At 41.9% G+C, this 20,317-nt stretch overlaps 1 protein-coding gene across 5 annotated transcripts; it reads right to left on the reverse strand.

Annotated features, from left to right (window-relative positions):
- Window positions 1-683: 683 nt before the first annotated feature.
- Window positions 684-19,334, reverse strand: etv1 (ETS variant transcription factor 1). 5 transcript variants are annotated; one of them, XM_021560269.2, is made up of 13 exons: window positions 19,107-19,334; window positions 18,617-18,733; window positions 18,073-18,163; window positions 17,696-17,743; window positions 12,905-12,958; window positions 8,093-8,222; window positions 6,973-7,164; window positions 6,437-6,684; window positions 4,475-4,546; window positions 4,304-4,372; window positions 3,982-4,151; window positions 2,621-2,722; window positions 684-2,449 (listed from the first exon to the last, which is right to left on the reverse strand). In XM_021560269.2, exons 2-13 carry the CDS (start codon window positions 18,659-18,661, stop codon window positions 2,222-2,224), a joined length of 1,449 nt encoding a protein of 482 aa, XP_021415944.2. In that variant the 5' UTR covers window positions 18,662-18,733; window positions 19,107-19,334; the 3' UTR covers window positions 684-2,221. The 5 variants fall into 5 exon arrangements, with proteins under 5 accessions (XP_021415944.2, XP_021415961.2, XP_021415951.2 ...); XM_021560286.2 differs by having other exon boundaries at window positions 4,475-4,543; window positions 19,107-19,333; XM_021560276.2 differs by lacking the exon at window positions 19,107-19,334 and adding an exon at window positions 18,927-18,948.
- Between the last annotated feature and the right edge of the window lie 983 nt (window positions 19,335-20,317).

Raw genomic sequence — 20,317 nt, forward strand, 5'->3', positions numbered from 1 at the left:
TGACAAATTAAGGCAAGCTGTGCTTTTTCATTACTTACACATCCGTTTTCATTTTTCCCCCAGTGAAACCAATTAAACAACGCTTCCTTAAATTAGTCATTGATTTTTTTTTTTGCGAGTGACACTTTACACAAGGCAATAATAACTTTAAGGCAGTGTTACTTTTTCATTACTGACACTCCAGCTTTTTAAGAGTAGGAATAAAAGACACCAACAATTGTCCAACATGAAAAAAATACTGCTTTAAATTAGACATTGATTTTTCTTTGTGTGCCACTTTTGGCTAAATGCTTTGCGGTAGAGAGTATCCCCACCAACCTGGAAATTGACGAGTTACTTTTCTCCATAGCATTTCTCTACACCAACCCACACATGCTTGGTTGAACTGCTCTAATTGTGTTTATGCTTGTCAGTAAATCTACTGAGTAATGTGGTTTTGAAACCTTACAGAATATTTGTGTTTAAATGCAACATGAGGTTTTGTGGTAAAATTGGCTGTGGAAATTACGACAAAAATTATATTTTCTATTTCAATAGTTGCCATAGATAGCTCACCAAGATCCCATACTTCTATTATCTTTACAAATGTTTACTAGTTAAGACTTAAATAAATCAGAAAATATTGTATTCATGGTAAAAATATATATATATATATATTTTCATGGTTGACAATCACGCATATACCAGTTTTTCCAGCACTATTTATTACAGAATTATTGGCTATTGCTAATCCCATCCCAACCTGTTAACTTTTTACAGAACTTCATCGTGGTGACTTTTTTCATTTTTGAAGAATATAAAACAAAACATGTGAATAAACAAAACAATTAAACACAGAACGCAGAATTGCAGACGCCATTTTTGTTAGACTATAAAATGACGGGTACGATTAGAAGCAGCAACCAATGTGCATTTACCTGATAACACATGGAAACCCTATTTCATATATAACATGGATCTTTATAATACTAGAAAATTCAAAATATTTCTGATACCTTTTTATTAAAATGCAACTCCTGTATGCAACATTTACATAATTTGTCTACAAACAACAACAAAAAAGGAAAAAGTTAGATATGATTTAATTTAGCATGTTTTTCTCTTTTTTGTACGGTATGCATTCCTCACATTACCTTTGATTTTAAAAAGGGGAAAGCAACATTGTGTAATGGGATTTAAAATGAACATTTGTTTTGTACATTTCCCACATTGTGGCCTTGAAATATCGGATAAATAGTGTTATGGCTGAACTGCTACACATCATTAACATAAAAAAACATTTGCGTCATATAATGTAGGACAAATCAGAATGAAATGTTTCTTCTAAATATGTAATTCATTAAGTCGACTGCTGGTGTGATATACATTAAAATGCAGAGACTAAATAAAGGTACAGTCTCCGCTTCATTTGTCTTTTAAATACAGGTCATTTGCATTACATATAATAAAGTATGTTTAGGGTGAATTTGATTGCATCTGACGGGTTCGTGTCGAATTCCTACAGGTCTACACAGTCAATGTAGTTTTGAAAAGGAACCCAAAACTCAGTCATATCATGATGTACTGTTGGGCAGTCAGTATTGGCAAAGGGGCCCGTTTAAAACTGGCAGCAAGGCAGCATGTAGATGTCAACTAAGATTGGTATAATTACATTACTGTTTCAAGTATATAATTATGTCACTTCACCATAAAAGTATCTTAAAAGCATGTCATTACAATACATTGCATTATTCACTTAAATGAGTAAGAAAGTACACATGATGGAGATGAAAGGGCAATTGAACAAAAAGAGGACTGAGAGAAATAATTGAGGATGTTTCCTGTAACTGTCGAAAAGATCAGGATGATTTTTTTTTCTCCTTCAAGCTCTGAGGATTCACCTGCCTAGACTGCAGGAATATGTCCATATGTGACCTTTGGCCTTTGAGTCCTGTCTCATACGAATACGGCATGCTCGGGGGGGAATCCCTCCTTTAAAATCGACATGAACATCTGAAACAACCCAATTACATAGCTAGCCCCCCGCAGGTTCACACACTGTCAGTCAAGTCATAAAGTGCACTCTCTATCCTGCAGTACGGCTTGGAGGTCAACAAACATGTGAAGAAAAAAGGGTGGAGTTTGTGAGCGAGGGTGAGTCGGGGTCCTCTGAATGACAAAGTCTTTCCCCCCCCTGTTCGTAGTGACTGTGAAGTACATTGCAGTTCGGCGTCTTGGGGCGTTAATAAACGTAGCCCTCGCTGTACGGGTGTGGCGGGTTGCAGTAGGGCCCCGCCTCCTGCACGTAGGCCATGTTCTCGTCAAAGTGTGACAGCGGCACTGTGTCCTCCTCGTTGATCTGCCGCTCCATGTCCGTCTTCAGCACGGGCCGCTGATTGTCAGGGAAGGCCATGGAGAACAGAGCCTCGGGGTCGCACACAAATTTGTACACGTATCTCTCCCCTGCCACCTGGAGATAAGATAAGATTAGATAAGATAAAATGAGATTAACTTTATCGTCCCCAAAGGGACATTTGTCAGAGCACATGGTTGACTATGGAGAAGAAGGTATTACAGCTAATCACACGCAGAACCATCGTCATATGTCTCTTGTCAGGGTGCCGCCTTAGGCCTCTTTTACCTTCTGCATAATGCCTTTTTCGTAGTAATAGCGTAACGATCGGCTGAGTTTGTCGTAGTTCATAGCTGGTCGATTCTTCTGGATTCCCCATCGACGTGCAACCTTTGTTACACACATCCACGAACAGACAGACACACATAAACAAAGGGGAAATGGCCGCGGTGAAATGAATAGAACCAGAATGTCATAGAAAGATCACGTTCATTATGTTTGGTTGAGGATTAGTGGCTTCAGCCTTGTAACATATTCCTTGTGCATAATAAGAGGTGAGAACATAACACACCCCCTGTTACACAACTTCCCGGTAAGAATGGAATGACGTTGTCTAAATGTCAAAGCTTACTAATCCATATTTCCTAATAACAGCAATTAGAGTGGAACCAGACTCCACACCCCTTGACAGGGATGTGTTCATTAGGAACTTGTCACCCACCCAGTGGAGCAGGCAGCAGATGTTACAGCACCTGTCTACCAGACCACACAACCTCTCATCCTCCATTCTAAAACCCTACTCCCACTGTCTCTGTATACCACTCTCTCTCTCTCCCTGTCTCTCTCTCTCTCCCTGTCTCTCTCTCTCTAACCCTGTCTCTCTCTCTCTAACCCTGTCTCTCTCTCTCTAACCCTGTCTCTCTCTCTCTAACCCTGTCTCTCTCTCTCTAACCCTGTCTCTCTCTGACTCTCTCTCATCCCCTCTCTCGCTCTTTCTCTCTCTCTCTCTCTGCCTGGACCCAACACTAAAAACATTGCGCCCCCTTTCATGTCCTCATGCTCATTCATGTGTTACACCTGCCCGGGCCAAAGGCAAAATTTACGGCCACCCAAAGCCCAAAGTTAGCGCGTTTGGTCACCTGATGGTATGAATGGCCACCCTGTTCGCTGCAGCTGGCTGGTCGCACTGAGTTGGGCCATGTGGGCCGATGCCAAGTTACACACCCCCCCAACACACACATACACACTCCACTAACCATTACCCAACCAACACACCGGACACTGACACTGACTGTGCCTCTCTGTCTGCGATGTGAGACCAGACCTGTTCCATTTCAAAGGTCCGAACCGTCAACACCGTTTATATTTTTAGGAACAGGTTCATTGAAATATTTAGTAGGCCACTCTCCGGTTGACAGTGTGTTTGATTTGATCAGATTACATACTTTTAGCACGTGGTGAGGCAATAAAAAAAGAATGTCAGTACGGCACATTGCCTCGTTCAAAACGTTTCCTAACACATTATTCTGACCGTTTGAAGAGCAGATTTCACCTCAAACTCAAATCAATGATCAGAATAATCTGGTCACTGTTTCTTGAAGGGACTAAGATACTCTATGTGGAATATGATGAGACAGGCATGCTCTCACCTCCTCAGGCTCGATGAGTTTGAACTCCATGCCCCGGCCAGTCCAGGCGATAAAGTGAGAGTTGGACGGGTCGTCCAGGAGAGCCACCAGGAACTGCCAGAGCTGCAGTGAGCCTCGGCGCTGGTAGGTTGGACCTTCACGGTACAGACCTGACTCCTGCTTTATGTCACCTAGAGGGGGGATGGAGGAAGGAGGGGGATGGAGGGACGGTTGGGATGGTGGGAGGAGGTTGTCATTTCACATGTTTCAATGGCTTAAAATGTCTTTGATTGAAATTACAAGTGAAAGCAGCAGTTTGTGTCTCAACTCTTGGACGTCTCACCTTCAACCTTTTCGGGGACCACGCAGGTGTCATCGTAGAAATGTCTCGCGACTTTATCGAACATGCAACCTGAGAGACGAGACAGTGTTGAGAAATCGCATTAGGAAAACGGCAACTTGGACGGGATGAATAACCCAACCAACATGCATGTCTCCAAGTGTCATCCCTCACCTTCAGTCCTGCTGCTGTGAGCCAGATAGCCGTCTTGCCTCAGGTAGACAGAATGGCAGCTAGGCACTTCTGCTGGAGACAGGGGAGAATGGGTGTTAGAAGCCCTTAAGGGAGCATTAGGACAGTATCAGATATCTGAGAGCAGTCAGTTACTGCTCACTCACTGCCCCTGATAAAACAACATGTCTTCTAGCATCACACTGGAGCTCAGTCAACACCAAGCATACAATATGAAACTGGTACTGAACAGTGTTGTGTCTTAGTCTTGGATAAGCTCAAGATAACCTATTAGCAGCGTTGGAGTAAATGAAGCATAACATGCCGGCCATGTTTTCTGCCTGTTCTGTTTCTTCAGCAGTGAAGCATGATGGCTGTGATGACTTTGTTTCACTGCCGACAATTTCACTGGTACTATTTACAACAGTATAATAGTGTATATGTCTGGCCCTCCTACCACATTACAGCTGCTGGGTACAATCAAAGGGCCGAAACAGTTACAAAGTGAATGGTCAATAAAATGACTAACCCCGTTCATTTGATTCATCAAAGTAATGGGCTTGTCGAGGAAATTACTGCTAATGAAATTACCAGGCTCCCCTCCCATCCTCTCGACAGACCTGGTCTAGTAACCAAGCTGCAGAATGACAGCTAATAAATTCACCAAAATGGTCAATCTGGGATACAAAACATGCTGGAAAAGGACCCCCCCCCCTGTTCATCCATGCCGAAATGGAAACCTGTGTCAATGTTTGCAGGGTAATGTTCATTAGACACCAAACTGGAGACAACAGACTGAAATAAACCGTCCCGTGTGGCTCAGCTGGTAGAGCATGGCGCTTGCAACACCAGGGTTGTGGGTTCCATTCCACGGGGGAACAGTATGAAAATGTATGCACTTACTACTTACTGTAAGATGCTCTGGATAAGAGAGTCTGCTGAATAACTCAAATGTAAATAGTGAGAACTACCTGGATATAGAAACATTTGTTTTCTGTTGCAAATGTTTTCTGTTGCGCTCTCCTATGAACATGTCCCTGTTGAAAAGGGCTCATGTTACAGAGAGAAGGCCAACTCAAAGGGAGCTCAGTGCTGTTGATATTGAAATCTTTCTCTGCAGTGGATGCCACATTCCACCCTGACACACTATTACACCACTCCACAGTAATCTCTCCTTGGCTCTATCTTATGAATGAAGCCAGCAGTCCAGTGCAGGTTCATTCATTCATGCCCCGGCGTGGCCTCAGGCCTCTGGGACCCGGGGGGGTTAGAACACTCCACCACCCCTTCTGCGGGGGCGGACTGTGACCAGGCACAAAGATTAGAGCACCACAGGAAATGGAGCCCGGCACAGACATCCAAACCAGAACCCCCTGCGCTAATAATGGGTTAATCCAATCAACAGGCCCATTCCTCAAATGGCAACTATCTGGTCTGATTAAAAAGAGGGTGGTTTGATGCTGTGGTGGGTCCAAATGCTCAAGTATTTGGTTATATTATTGAGTGAAAAGAGTGTCCTTTGGTTGAATTTCTCATATTTCTCTAATGATGGACACTAAAATATACAGTAGGATGCATTTTTCTATAGCTCTTACCCTAGTTATAGATTCAATGGTTGTAAAGATGGGGAGAGGTCCGGCCGTAATAAAGAGATGCTCTGCTTTTTTTGACACTCCACAAAGCGTATGTATTGATATGTAGGCTACGTGTGAAGTTTTTAAATGTGTGTAGTTCTGTCCTTGAGCGGTTCTTGTCTATTAACGTTCTCTATTATCTCATGTGTCATGTTCTGTGTGGACCCCAGGAAGAGGAGCCGCTGCTTTCGCAACAGCTAATGGGGATCTTAACAAAACACCAAATAAGATAATGACACCACAATATTAAATACAACATATTTTACTGTATCTCTATGACCACCCCCTCCTCCCCCCCAAAAATAAAGAGACACCCATCACGCCCACTCACCTGAGTCATAGGTGAAATCCCTGGGCTCCTGTTTGATCATCATGGAGGGGGGGTACGTGGGGGGAATGGGCGCCCCGACCATGGCAGGGTGCTCAAACAAGGGGTCGGGGTACTCCTGCTTGAAGCCTTGTGGGGGGAACAGGATGTTGGGCTCTGACATCTGTCTGTGGTACATGGGCCTTCCGTCCCGAGACATCGACGGTGGGGAGGGGAACGAGTGGCAGGGCTCCGACAGCTGACGTCGAAATCTGACAAAGGCAAAAATATTACATTTTCACACATTTTCATGATAACCGATTGAGACAGACGGACTGACATAAATACATGTTTATACCTAAAGCTTGACAATTTATACAACCCTTGTGTCTACTTAGAATGGTACATCTAGAATCTGGTAAAACTGTACTGAATGTACTAAAATGATCAAATAAACGTAAAATGTGCACTTGAAACTATGTCGATAATGTTTTGTTAGTGCCAGTTTAAAGATGATGTAGTGGTAGCCTACAGTATACAGTAGCTGTGTAGTACAGTACCTGTGGTCCATGGAGTAGGCGCTGTCCGGGAGGGGCTGGGAGGGCTGGAGGTGGGGGTACGTCCTGTCTGGTTTGGGGGTGGGGACTGTCGTGGGGGAGCCATGATGAAGGGGGGACACGGGGGTGCTGCAGGGGGGCGTCGCTGGGCTGGAGGGCTTCATGCCTGTTGGGTGTTTGTGCTGCTGGTAGGCACTGAGAGACACACGGGGTGGAGGGATCAGTCTGATGTTGTTTTTACATTATATCCAAGCATGCCATTTGACAGAAGTAATTGTAGTGTGGCCTAGTATTTGAACGCAATCCTTTTTCATATCCAATCGTCTTTTATGTTATAGTTATTGTCAAAATGACAGTTTTAAAACTATTTGGACAAAATTTTGAATTTGAAATTTTACACATTTTCCTTCTTTAAGAAAATATATATTTTAGCATATATGTTTATTGTTTCAAATACTTCTGTGTCGCCTCTTATAGAATACTTCTTCAAGATGACCCTTGACGTACATGGTACTGTAATATCGTAAGCATATATCACAATGCCATATATCACAAGTCAAATCAATTCAAGATTTAACGTAACTAGCCGACTCTTGTGCCATGGGCATATTGGTTCATTTGAAAAAGCAGTTCATTGAATTGAATTTGCACCTTAGGTAGGCAGTATAATATCCTAGATCTATTCCAAGTCAAGTGCATTCAACTTGAAACATTTAGCACAGCACCTGGCCTTTTGTTTCATAGGGAATGACTGCAATTAAGTAATACAACATTGAAAACAGGGTGGGAAGCCAGAAGTACTGTAGTTTATCAAGCAATCATAATGAAGCAGTCATTATCCATCCAACAGTGTGGAGATATATTGGACAGCCTGTGGAGATGAAAAAAGACAGCACATAGTGTGTTTAATGTTTATCTTTAATCAAACCACATTTACCTGCAGAATCCTTGTGAGATGTCGCTACAGGTCAAATAAATACTACTTCAATATCCCACAGGATATTTTCCGAACCACCAGAACCTATGATGTTCATTTTTTGGGGTGTTAGTATATTTATTTGTATGCAATCTGGCTCTGTTGGTTCCAGATAGGGGAAAGTGACTGGTGCTGTGGCTTACCTACCTGATGTTGTACAGGCACTTCTCCCCATTGTGGAGCTTGAAGGGCCGCTCCTGGCCACAGGTGGAGCCCAGCTCGGAGCAGGGGCTGTGGGGCTCCTTCTTGATCTTCAGCTGCAGTCCGTGGAATGCCACTACGACATGTATGTGTGAGAGGGTTTGGGAATGGAGAGGAGACAGGTGGAAAGGTACATTAGATTGGTGATGTTGAAACATTTATTCAGTAACTAATTCATTATTTATCAGTACTCTATATGTCCAAATGTACAATAGTCATATCACCATGGAAAGTAAACCTATTTTGAAGGCCCTTCCACCACATATAAAATCCTTACTCAACACTTGGGTAATAGGTGTACATAAAAGCATATCCAGTACTTCATCCTACTCCACTGCTATCCCTAAGGACAGGGAATATCTATGCAGACTATTTCTAAGTCCAGAATTCCAGTCTTCATCACTCACTGTAACTCACTCTCTTCCTTCCTGAAATATGACAATCTCAAAGCAGGGCTAGACTCCACTAAATCCATATCACGTTTCAGCTAACTGCCAATACTGTCCAGACAACACTAACAAGGCCCATTGATCTGAGCCCACTCTCTGTACCTATGCCCAGTTTCCCACAGTGGCCTGTGCATTTAAGAAGCTGTTAAGAGCCAAATCAGTCCTGATCAACGTCCCATCATCTTGAGTCATGATCAACACTAATTAAATTGGCCACGCTGATGAAAACCCAGTCAGTCAGGATCAAGTCAGTCCTGGGTACCTGGAGAGCTACCGTGTCATCACTAATAAACACACAGGCTACGTACGTGCACGAACATGCACACGGGGTTGTACCAGGAACATCCACAACTACTGAGGAGAGTATACACCCAAAGTGCTTTACTTATGCAGAGAATAGGGCACAATCATTTCGTCGTTACAGTTGACAGGAAGAGGTTGGTCAATTTTCATGTTAAATTCCGCATCAGACACACTGCGACGTCAAAACAAAGTAGATAGCGATCATGAAGGGAAGTGAAAATCAATCAAACAAAAAAAAAAGACTAAAATTGCTTGTCTTTTCACCGGTTATTTAGAGCTACAACCATGCTCAAATGTCTACATGGGTGATTGCCAGCCCAGTGTATATTTTTCTTGAATGGGCCTTTTAAAACAAGTCCATTCCGGGGCTGATGACTGAGGAAGTAGTTTAGGGGTTGAGGAGCTGAGAGAAGCGGATGTTTTGAGTTTCTAACTGCTGACTGACAGCTTGGCCTGTGTGACAGTGTCACAGTCTCTCTGTGTGCAGGAGTCAATCTGTCAACACCCCATCTGACGCCTGGGTCCCAGGGGAATGATGCACGGGGCACGTTGTGGCAAAGCACAGGGGATGTTCACAGGTCTCGCTGGCCTCGGTGGGGCGCGACCTTTACGGGTCATCGATCGGAGGTCAAAGTGGTACTTCCTGAGGGGAGACCTTTGACGAGGTCGAACGGCGTCACAGGAGTCGCAGACACAGAGGCTGCAGCCTTATCTGGCTAATTAAAGGCTTATGGCAAGAGGGACAATAAGTAACAGAGACGTATTGTTTACTGTTTTGTGATGTACATGTATTTATCAATGGACATACACTGAATACAAATATAAACGCAGCATGTAAAGTGTTAGCCCCATGTTTCATGAGCTGAAATAAAAAATCCCAGAAATGTTCCATATGTACAAAAAGCTTATTTCTCTCAAATTCTGTTTACATCCCTGTTGGTGACAACTTCTCCTTTACCAAGATAATCCATCCACCTGGCAGGTGTGGCATATCAAGAAGCTGATTAAACAGCACGATTATTACATAAGTACGCCTTGTGCTGGAGACAATAAAAGGCCACTTTAAAATGTGTAGTTTTGTCACACAACCAAATGCCTCAGATGTCTCAATTTTTGAGGGAGCATACAATTGGCATGCTGACTGCAGGAATGTCCACCAGAGCTGTTACCAGAGAATGTAATGTTCCTTTCTCTCCCGTAAGCTGCTTCCAACGTCGTTTTAGAGAATTTGGCAGTACGTCGAAACGGCCTCATAACCGCAGACCACATGTAACCACGCCAGCCCAGAACCTCCAAATCTGGCTTCTTCACCTGTGGGATCGTATGAGGGGGCTGGGGGTGCTGAGGAGTATTTATGTCTTTAATAAAGCCCTTTTGTGGGGAAAAACTCATTTTTATTGGCTGGGCCTGGCTCCTCAGTGGGTGGGCTTGGTTTCCAAGTGGGGCCTATGCCCTCCAAGGCTGACCCATGGCTGCACCCCTGCCCAGTTATGTGAAATCCATAGATTTAGGGTCTAATGAATTTATTTAAATTGAACGATTTCCTTATTCCTTTCCTGTTACTCAGTAAAATCTTTGAAATTGTTACATGTTGCGTTTATATTTTTGTTCACTATAATTATGGTTTATAAAATTATGTTTTTGTTATACAACAAAGTATGTTAATATGCAAATGAACTGAATGAACTACAATGTTAAGAACAGCTCATGCGCTCTAAGAGAGGCACCTAAAATAGAGATGGAAATGTCACAATAGATTTATCAGTAGGGTGCCAAATGTACACCAATCAATATTGAAGACATCACCTGTAACGAGAACAGATCAACCTTTTTAGAATGTCAGGTCCATAAATGTTAAATTGCTGTGATTATCTACAGATTGATTTGTCTAAATGACTGTGTTTCATAAGAACAAGCATTTACGACAGTTAATGACATCATTTTGAATGGATTTCATTTGAATTTCTCAAATATTCTGTCAACTTCTTTGGCTGGTTTTCTGTACAAAATGAACATGCGTTATGCTTGCCCACATTATTAGCATTTCAATATTTTGATAACAAATTACTATTGTTTGTTTGGCCCTATTCCCTATTTAGAAACCAAAGCATACATTTGGTTCAAAACAACATTTTGATCATTGATTTTTATAAATACAGATTTTAGATTATTTATCTTCTGTCTCTGACTTTAAACTTTGCAGTGCACAAAGTAAGTGCACACAATCTATTTCACACTGATTATTTTGGTTCCCTTATTTAAATCATATTTGAAATACCTCCCAACCAGCTATGCCGTTCACAGTGAATTTTCTCAATACAGCCACTATATTAGCTGCAAGCTAATAAATGTAATTTTGGTGCCAATCATTCCAAATTACCACAAAACGCGTTGGGTTACAAACTGTGTATTTTGGCATTTACAGTGAAGTCTACTTTTGGCAGATATTTCTCCAGTCCATTCATAAAATAGCAACAGGGGGGGGGGGGGGGGGGGGGGGGGGGAATCAATTTTCACAAACTAAGTGCTTGCCATTACTGTTAATGTTAGTAGCTTATCTGCTGATTATGTGGTCTCATTTTACACCACCTACAGTACTTCTTCATACCCTGCTAAGTTATGCTAATGAGAGCATGGAAACCACTAACATTGAAGGTATTAGACAAAGAAAATGTCTCCTCCATGTGCAAAGCCTTACGATTCAGTGTCTGGTAGTTTCCCTTTCAAAGTTGATGTTAAGTATGGTTGATGGACATGCAAAAATTGTCCACAAGTGAGGTGATAAAGTGAGGACATGAATGCTTCTCTATGAAGCGCAAAAAGAAATGTCAAAAATATCAGCTTATATCAACAGTGTTCTCAAAGTCTATTGTCACGTTTCCACCTGTTCTCAATGTATATTTCTTCATACTGTAAGACTGAATGGACTGCACATGTCATACACCTCGTTTTACCTCTATTGACCTCTAAACAATCCCACCATCCTCTCTCACTCTCTCCTTGGTGAAACCCATATTGGAGTGCTGCAGGCTGGGATGCCTGCTCGAGAGCCCAACCACGGTGCCCTCGCCCTCCCTCCCACCATCTGCTTGTGCCTCTCCAGTCTGCTCCGGCATGCCAACAGGACGTTTCCTATGGTCGGCAGTCTCCTACTACAATGGACACGGTGGGCCCTGGATGGCTTTGAAGGACATGGGGACCTCAAGACCTTATGGATGTTACTGTGCAACCATTTTGGATCCTATAGTGGATATGTACCATAATGTACGTCTATGGAGCTCAGAGAAACTGGTAGGAGGTTCCTCAAAGCCAAACAGTTCCTTGAGACAAATGTAGAAATAAAAGTATTGAAATGAATAAAATATTCTGAGGTGAATATCAAACATGTGAGTGATAAAGGGGGGTAATGGTCATTACAGACACAGTTTCCTGCTTTCTCACTGTTGCACAGGCATTTTGGCTCATCTAAAAGACATGTGCTAGCACTGGATCCCACTGAGCTCCACTCACTCCACTTCTGTCTCCACGTTGGCTGACTTCCTTCATAACCCCACTGTGCCAACAACAGCCTCGTCTCCACTCACTTTAAATGCTCATTGTACTGTGCCACCAAGTGCATTATAATGTATACCACATTTATGTCAAGATATATTGGATTTCTTCCAGTATAACCCCCACAACACATACTGACAGTTACAGAGGATAAAATCCTTGAGTTTGAGATGATTATATCATTTATATAAATAAAACACTATTTGATTATTACCACTCATTGCAAACGACTCAAAATATGTGGATGTTTTCCTACATAAATAAACCCCAGTGCTATAATATCATAGCTACCTATTCTACCCCCTCTCTTCTGCCCCTGTCTGCCAACCCGCAAGACTAGCTCTCTGGAGAGCACATGTGAGAGTGAAGGTGGGGATACTGAGAGACATGGAAAAACACACACACACAAGTGCAAACACACACACACAATAACATTGTGGCATCATATACTCACAGTTTTCAGTCTGGAAGTCTGGGACAAACTGCTCGTCATTGTCGGGAACTTGAGCTAGAGAAAGAAGCAGAGAGAGGAGAGGAAAAGGTGATTTTCATGCCGCTGGACAACACCAGACTCATGATATCCAGTCTAACCATCGCAATCCTTTCCTTTGGCGAAAAGTCCCTAAAGACATAAAAAAAATCCCTTTATGGACAATTATCTATTCATGAACAAAGCAATGTAACCGCAGAATCCTCCCAATGTTTATCCAAGGTATAACGCACCGATGGACAAACAGAGAAGCTAAAAGTTCAAATAACGGTCTCTAGGGAGAAAGAATATTGTTTTTCCCCTCTTTCTCTTGATTACACATGTCCTGAGGTTGTCTAGTCCGTTTTTTGATGATGCTGTAGCTTCAGGAGTTTGCTATCTCCACGCCGATAGCAATAACACCCATTGTTAACAGTAGCTAATTGGGTTCTTCCTCACTGCTGAATCCACCTGTACCTGCCGAGTCAGCTCTGCTCCAATCCAGAGTGTTTCACCTATCATTCACACTCCTGTGCTTTGGGCTAATGCTAAGACCATGAAGGCTCGGCACAGGGTCCAATTAGGCATGTACATATTTATATCACACATATTTGTACTTTTTAGGTCCCTGAAGTTTGACGAGTTTGGAGAATTGTGGCAAACGGCAATATTAGAAATCTAAATGTGTCATTAGCACGTCTATTTTTACGCACAAAGAGGTGGATTCTCATTATCACTGAATCAGTATCATGTCGAGGCAGGTCTGTGTCACATGATCAAGTTGTTCTGTATTTTCCCTTTCAAAAGGATCTGTTCACTTTTCAAAACGAGAGAAAACAAACAATCCAAGAAAATAGAAAAAGTCCTATTTTGTCACAATGTAAGTTGTGTAACAACAAGTGAAAAACTATTAGGTCAAGCCTTGTGTGAGCTAATGTTCACTGTAAAACAATTGTCAATAAAGTACACTGTTCTGATACACACATGGAAAGATGAATTGTATTGTATGGTGCAATACTGTATTGTATGGTGCAATACTGTATAGTGATAAAGATCAACAGAACAGCAACTGAAGTATAATTGTAAAACCCTGTGCACCTGCTGACTTCAACTCTTTGTGCCAGCCAAGCCCCCTCTTGTAGAGGGTGTGTGGTATGCACTGTGATTTCTGCATCAATATGGCCATTGTTAGAACGTGAACCGTTTCATACAAAGCACCTTTTAGTGCAAAATAATGTCACACCTTGCCACTATAAATAATTACAGACCAGAACATTCTCTCAATTCAAAATACTGGCTCCACCACAAGACCATGACTGGCAAACATTCACCCAGTGCAAGCCGGACCACTCAAAGAAAAAACAACAACGTCTCGACCACAACCGTGTACAACTTCTATCTGCCTCAAGTTTGCGAGCACTGTGTAACACACGCGCACTGCAGACATCACAAAGTCGCAAGGTTCAAAGCGAGAGGGGAAGAAGGATGGCAACGGACAGGCGGAAACGAAAGGAGAGCGGGACAAAGTGATGTTGCAGCCAGGAGCTGCAGCAGGATGTATGAGTCACTGGACCCAGTCTGTGAATGGGCCAGCTGATCCCTGCAACAATTCCTGGGGAGAGCACCAAAACTGGAACTCTGCCGCCATTCACAAAAAGAGAGAGAGAAAAGAAGAGAGAAAAGAAGAGAGAAAAGAAAAACAGCAAAGCCTCATACACAGGCCCTGAGCAGTAGTGGCACATCCATTGTCTTTTCCTCCAGCTGTTCTTTTCATCTCAGCCCTGTTGTTGGCGCGCTAGCTAGATTTGTTTGAAACCCAACACCATCATGGTCCCTGTACCTACAAGTGCTGTGTGTCTGATGGTGTTTGGTTTCAAACAAATCTAGCTAGCGCGCCAACAGGGCTGAGATGAAAAGAACGGCTTGAGGAAAAGATTTACCGTCTCCTTTTAAAACTTTCAATTCAATAGGCCAGACTACGTCAACTCTCCTTTTCACATTTGTGTCAACATTTTATTCTAAAAAAATTACAGTATCCTAAAATTGTGGCAACCTCAGCAAATAGATCTCAAAGTGAAATTGATACTTGAAGAACTCCCAAAAAGAGAGAAAAAAAGCCTTGGCCAAAATGGCCAGGTTAAGAACCCTTCAACCTCTCGGTTTGTGATGACGGAAAATCAGTCTGTCTCCCATAATTCCTCCTCTTATTTCCAATTACCTGAATGAATAAATCTTTGAAATAGGTAGCTAGGTATTCCTTTTTATCTTAATGGACAGGAAGTAATTTATTAAATCTACTTCAATCTTGAAACGTACATCACATTGATCCATGACATGCAGAACTGTACTCCTTACAGTAATATCTATATCAGGAACCAAGGCCCTTTTCCCCACTTAAATACTAAAATATTAAAACGACATCTTACTCTTTTACAAGCCCTGCGGTATATACTTCATAATCTAACTGGCAGAGAGTAGCTGGTAAAGTATTCCAATATCTATTTCAAAGCATACTTTTCATTTTTAAAACCCCTAAATTACACTGCAAGCATTTTTAAATGTATTAAAGAATAGATGAATCTCATCAATGATTAAGTTGCCTATCCACCTGTGCAAAGCGGGGAGAAATATGTTTCTACCTCCGTGGAAAATGTAATAAGATAACCGAGAAGAAAAAAAAAGACCAGAAAAACATTACAGTTGATTGAGTATAATAAAAATGTATATTATTGGTTAACGATCTGCTGTATACTTTAGACCTTAACATTATGACTAGAATCATCTGCCAGTAGAGACTAAGGCCTACTGGATAAAGGAACAGGTTGTCTTGTTCAATACTAATGTAACAGTAGAGCTGAAGATCTAAACAATTTACCAGAAGTATACATTTTTCTATTTGAATTTGAAATATCTGGTCTGAATATAAAACATCAAAAGTTCAATCTGTCATCAAACGTCGATTCCCCCTCAAAGCTTGAGAGACCAAAGGGCAAAAGTCCTGACACTGACATAGATTGAACCACAAAAGAATGATGGCATTATTTATACCAAATGTAGCCTAATTCTAATCCAAACAATATTTCTATGAAATAGTTAGCTGACAAGATGTTGGCATGTTTTTGTCTTCCATAATGCAGTCCACATAAATCAATGATGTGTAGTGCATTTAAGGAGACAAATAAATATGCAGTGCATTGAGAAGGATGTCCCACATACAGAGATCAACGCTGTTATACTATGTGTAGAAAGGGAACTCATGGTACATTTACAATACGAGTTAAGGTGATGGGACCAAATTATACAGCACACAATGTCGTGGGCTTGTTTTGGTCCCTAAGCAAGAGGCAAGTACAAACTTCACGCATGCATACCATCATATCGACAAGGGAAATGATAATGATTAAAAAGTAATGTAGAGGACTTTTATAGAAGCCACAAAGAACTCGCACGTTGAATCCACATCCTACTTCATATTTACACCACTATTTACTCAGAGTCTGAACCTTTCTGATTTCAAGTTTTAAAACCTAATGCCAATAACATAGATTGGACATACTGCATATTTTAATTTACAGGTAACTCTAAAGGTAATCAAAGCAATAGTAACATCCAAAATGTACCAACAAAAGTTCAAGAATAAAAGGCCATGTTTTTCTATTAACGCACACTGCAGCTTATTGGCAATCAATTGTAAGGAATAAACATTGCAAACTTTTCTTTGCATGTCCCATGCAAAGAAAAGCATTTTCAACATGTAAATGATATTCAAGAGAAGATCAAATGTAGATACAAGCAGCAGACTAACACGTTTACATACTAAGACATGCGCAAACACAGGCATCTCACGAAAATGGTACAGGCACAATATGATCAATATTCTTTACTGACCAAAAATTCTGTGCTGCAAACAGGGTGGAAAGAAGACACCCGCGCTTAAATCCTGAAGCATCACGTCTGAGTTATACCACACAGAGCAAGTCTTGCCATTAGAAAAAAAAAATTAAATAAACAAAACAAAAAAATGAACTCTCAAACCCCAAAAAAATCTCAGTTGCTGATCACAGACCAACTGATTTTTCTAAGTCAAAAGTAAATCCGTTCTTTTTCTTCCAAAGAGAAAAAGAAAAACGGAAAAGACAGCCGATACTACAGCTATGGAGGATGATCTTTAGAGAGATGCGCCGAGAGGAAAAGAAAGGGATTGAGTGAGGGAGTGTGAGAGAGAGAGAGAGAGAGAGAGAGAGAGAGAGAGAGAGAGAGAGAGAGAGAGAGAGAGAGAGAGAGAGAGAGAGAGAGAGAGAGAGAGAGAGAGAGAGAGAGAGAGAGAGAGAGAGAGAGAGAGAGAGAGAGAGAGAGGGAGAGAGAGAGAGAGAGAGAGAGAGAGAGAGAGAGAGTGAGAGTGAGGAGATGGTAGACGACCGGTGGAGTTGGTGCCGGTGGTGGCGGCTCGTGTGCGTTTAGCTCTTGCCAAAAGCAGAAGAGACAGTGAGCAGCGGACAGCTTTCTCCTGGTAATTTGTGATGACACAGAGTAGAGCCTCCTCAGTCTCCCTCAAGACCACGCTCATCACAGTCTCTCATGTATGCATGACACACAAGGTGCCTCTTCCACACAAGCTTTAATTGGACTGCACGTTGGTAGGAATGGAACTTGGGGCCGATTTTTTTGTCTACATCTCTACCTTTCCCTTTCCTTCTCTCCAATTCTCTTACTCTGTCTTTTAAACCAAGTGAGCTTGTTGAGCTTCGACACTACAGTAAACGGGTAAACACTTACCTTCCGCCAGCCAGGTCTCTTGCAGTTGACTGAGGTCCTGGAAGAGTTCTATGAGAATAAAACAATGGAGGACAATCATGGAGGGGAAGAAAAAAACAGGACAAAAAAGCTTCAGAAACAATTCCCTCCACTATGACAGGCTGATAGGCTTAGAGTGCCATTGGAGGCTTGGCTAGATGATTCAGAGGCACGTGTGTAACTAATAACAACTCAGTTTGGGTCTGTAGCCACTGAAAGACGCTACTCGCAATCTTCACAGGTGAAAGTGTTGTAATTGAGATTTTACTTAAGAGTGCAGGTGGCCACAAACCAATTGAATTTTGTTAAATGTTAAGAAGCCGTGAAATTAACCTTTTCGTCCCCTCTGCTCTACCTACCTTCAGTGTCCAGGGCCAGGTCAGAGTTAATGAATTTTATTTTTCTGTCATTTGCTGGTCTCTCGCTGTAAGACGTCTTCCCTTGTGGCCTCTAAAAGGGAGGAAAGAAATCAATGTTTCCCACTGGAGTGATTCTGTTGTGTACTAGCACACTTACACAGATGACAGCTGAGAGGGCAATAGATGTCCATCAATCACACAGCTCACACACTTTTAAACTTGACCCTGTCCCTTTTCTTTACCTATAACTACAGAGGAAATGCAACACTTTAGTGATTACTAGTAATAACGTTATTACAATATTTCTTAGAATATATAACATCATGTATTACACAGTAATAGTTCAAATATTATGCTATCCTTACATACATCTTGCACATGGAGGTGGCTGAGCGACCAACTGAGTGACCAGCTTGCAGGTTTTACAGCAACTTAATAACACAATAATGAATAACAATGTCATGATATCTAAATGCTGTTTTATTTGTTATTTGGTCTTGGATTATACGTTAAAAAAAAATTAAAAAACTTGTCTCTCACTCACATTGGATTTAATATAAGGCACTTGTTGGTCTTGAATCCCATCCATTCTGCAACGCTAATGCTCTACTTTAATTGATAAGCAATTAGCCAGAATTGTCCGCAGATGTGCCGTCAGACCCTATATCAAGATGGATTGGGGGAAGAATAAAATGAATGGACCGTCTAAACCTACCGAGGTAGTCGACCTGAAACAGTTTCATTCATAAAGGTACAAACACCTCCGCAGTAAACTTGCACTACGATTATCCCACTACAAACGTAAATAATTGATATATTAGCTGCATAGCTCACAATGACTTGTGTTTACTCACCTTTGTAAAGAGGTAGGCTATGCATAAGGTTGTTGACAAACGGTCCACTTCTAGCTATAGGCTGTGCCAAGGTTGGCGATACATTTTGAGAACAACCACCTAACGTGACCAAAAGCTCTATATAATATTCCAAGGGAAAGGTAAACACAAAATAGAAAACAAAAGAACAGGGACACTTACCTAATTAACATGCGCCGCATTCATTCACGGGTTTCTGCCTGTATTTAGTAAGAAACAGAAGTCAGCGACGTGAAGCCCGCTGCTGAATCTGCCGGCTGAAGCTTGCGCACACTCTGCTCTAGTGTTGCTTTCGCGCGGCTTGGCTTCGCCTCCTGGGGCCTCCCGTGGAAAAAGAAGGCTCTCCGTTTCCTATTGGTTGTCAATGTCTTTCACTGGATCCGATTTCCACCCTTCAATCAGGCACAGTTTTAATCATGTGTGTTTAACTTCTAAAGAGAACAACTTGTGAAGAACAGCGTCAGAACTGTGCGCATGTCTCTCTCTCTCTCTCTGTGTGTGTGTGTGTGTTTGCGTGTGCATGTCATGTTGGTTTAAACTTTTAGCACTTTGCACAATGTTTCTCAAAAATTGGGCTCTTAAAAAGCCACTTATTATACTTTTACTTTATGCTACATTTGAAAGAAGGAAATAGCTTACCTGTGTACAGAACCTGTTTTGTTTGAGAGCACGTTTCTCAGAGCACGTTCTTGATCAAACACACACAGTCACATACACGTACAGTCGCATACACACACACGGTCACATACACACACGGTCACAGTCACATACACCCCCAGTCACATACACACACACACCTTATGTTCTTCTATTTTCCCTAACTCTAAACCTAAACCTTACTCCTAACTCTAAACCTAAACCTTACTCCTAACTCTAAGCCTAAACCCTTGCCCTAACCCCAAACTTAAAATAGCCTTTGTCCTCATTTGGACATGGGAAATGTCCCCACAATTTTTTTTTTACTATCCTTGTGATTTTAGGTCCCCACGAGGATAGAATAACCGACACACATACCCACACCCTAAATCTAATTCTAACCTTAACCCTAAACCCCCTAGAAATAGCATTTGACCTTTTGGGGACTAACAAAATGTCCCCAGTTGGTCAAATTTTTGTCCCCACAAGTATAGTTAAACACATCCACGCACACACACAATCGCTCACACAAACACATGCTCCCTCTGTCCTTTCTCATTCAGAGGTAACACACACGGACGTGAGCACACACACTTTGTGACCATGGAAACAGCGTTTTGAAGTGGTTCCAGAGGGACTTGCTAAAGCTGCAGCTCTCCCCTAATGTAAGGGATACATTGTTGTGTGCCTCAGACCTGCAGAAGGCACTGACCTGTAAGCAAATCACAGGTCACCGG

Source organism: Oncorhynchus mykiss, chromosome 2, assembly GCF_013265735.2.
Source record: "Oncorhynchus mykiss isolate Arlee chromosome 2, USDA_OmykA_1.1, whole genome shotgun sequence".
Taxonomy (NCBI): Eukaryota; Metazoa; Chordata; class Actinopteri; order Salmoniformes; family Salmonidae; genus Oncorhynchus; species Oncorhynchus mykiss.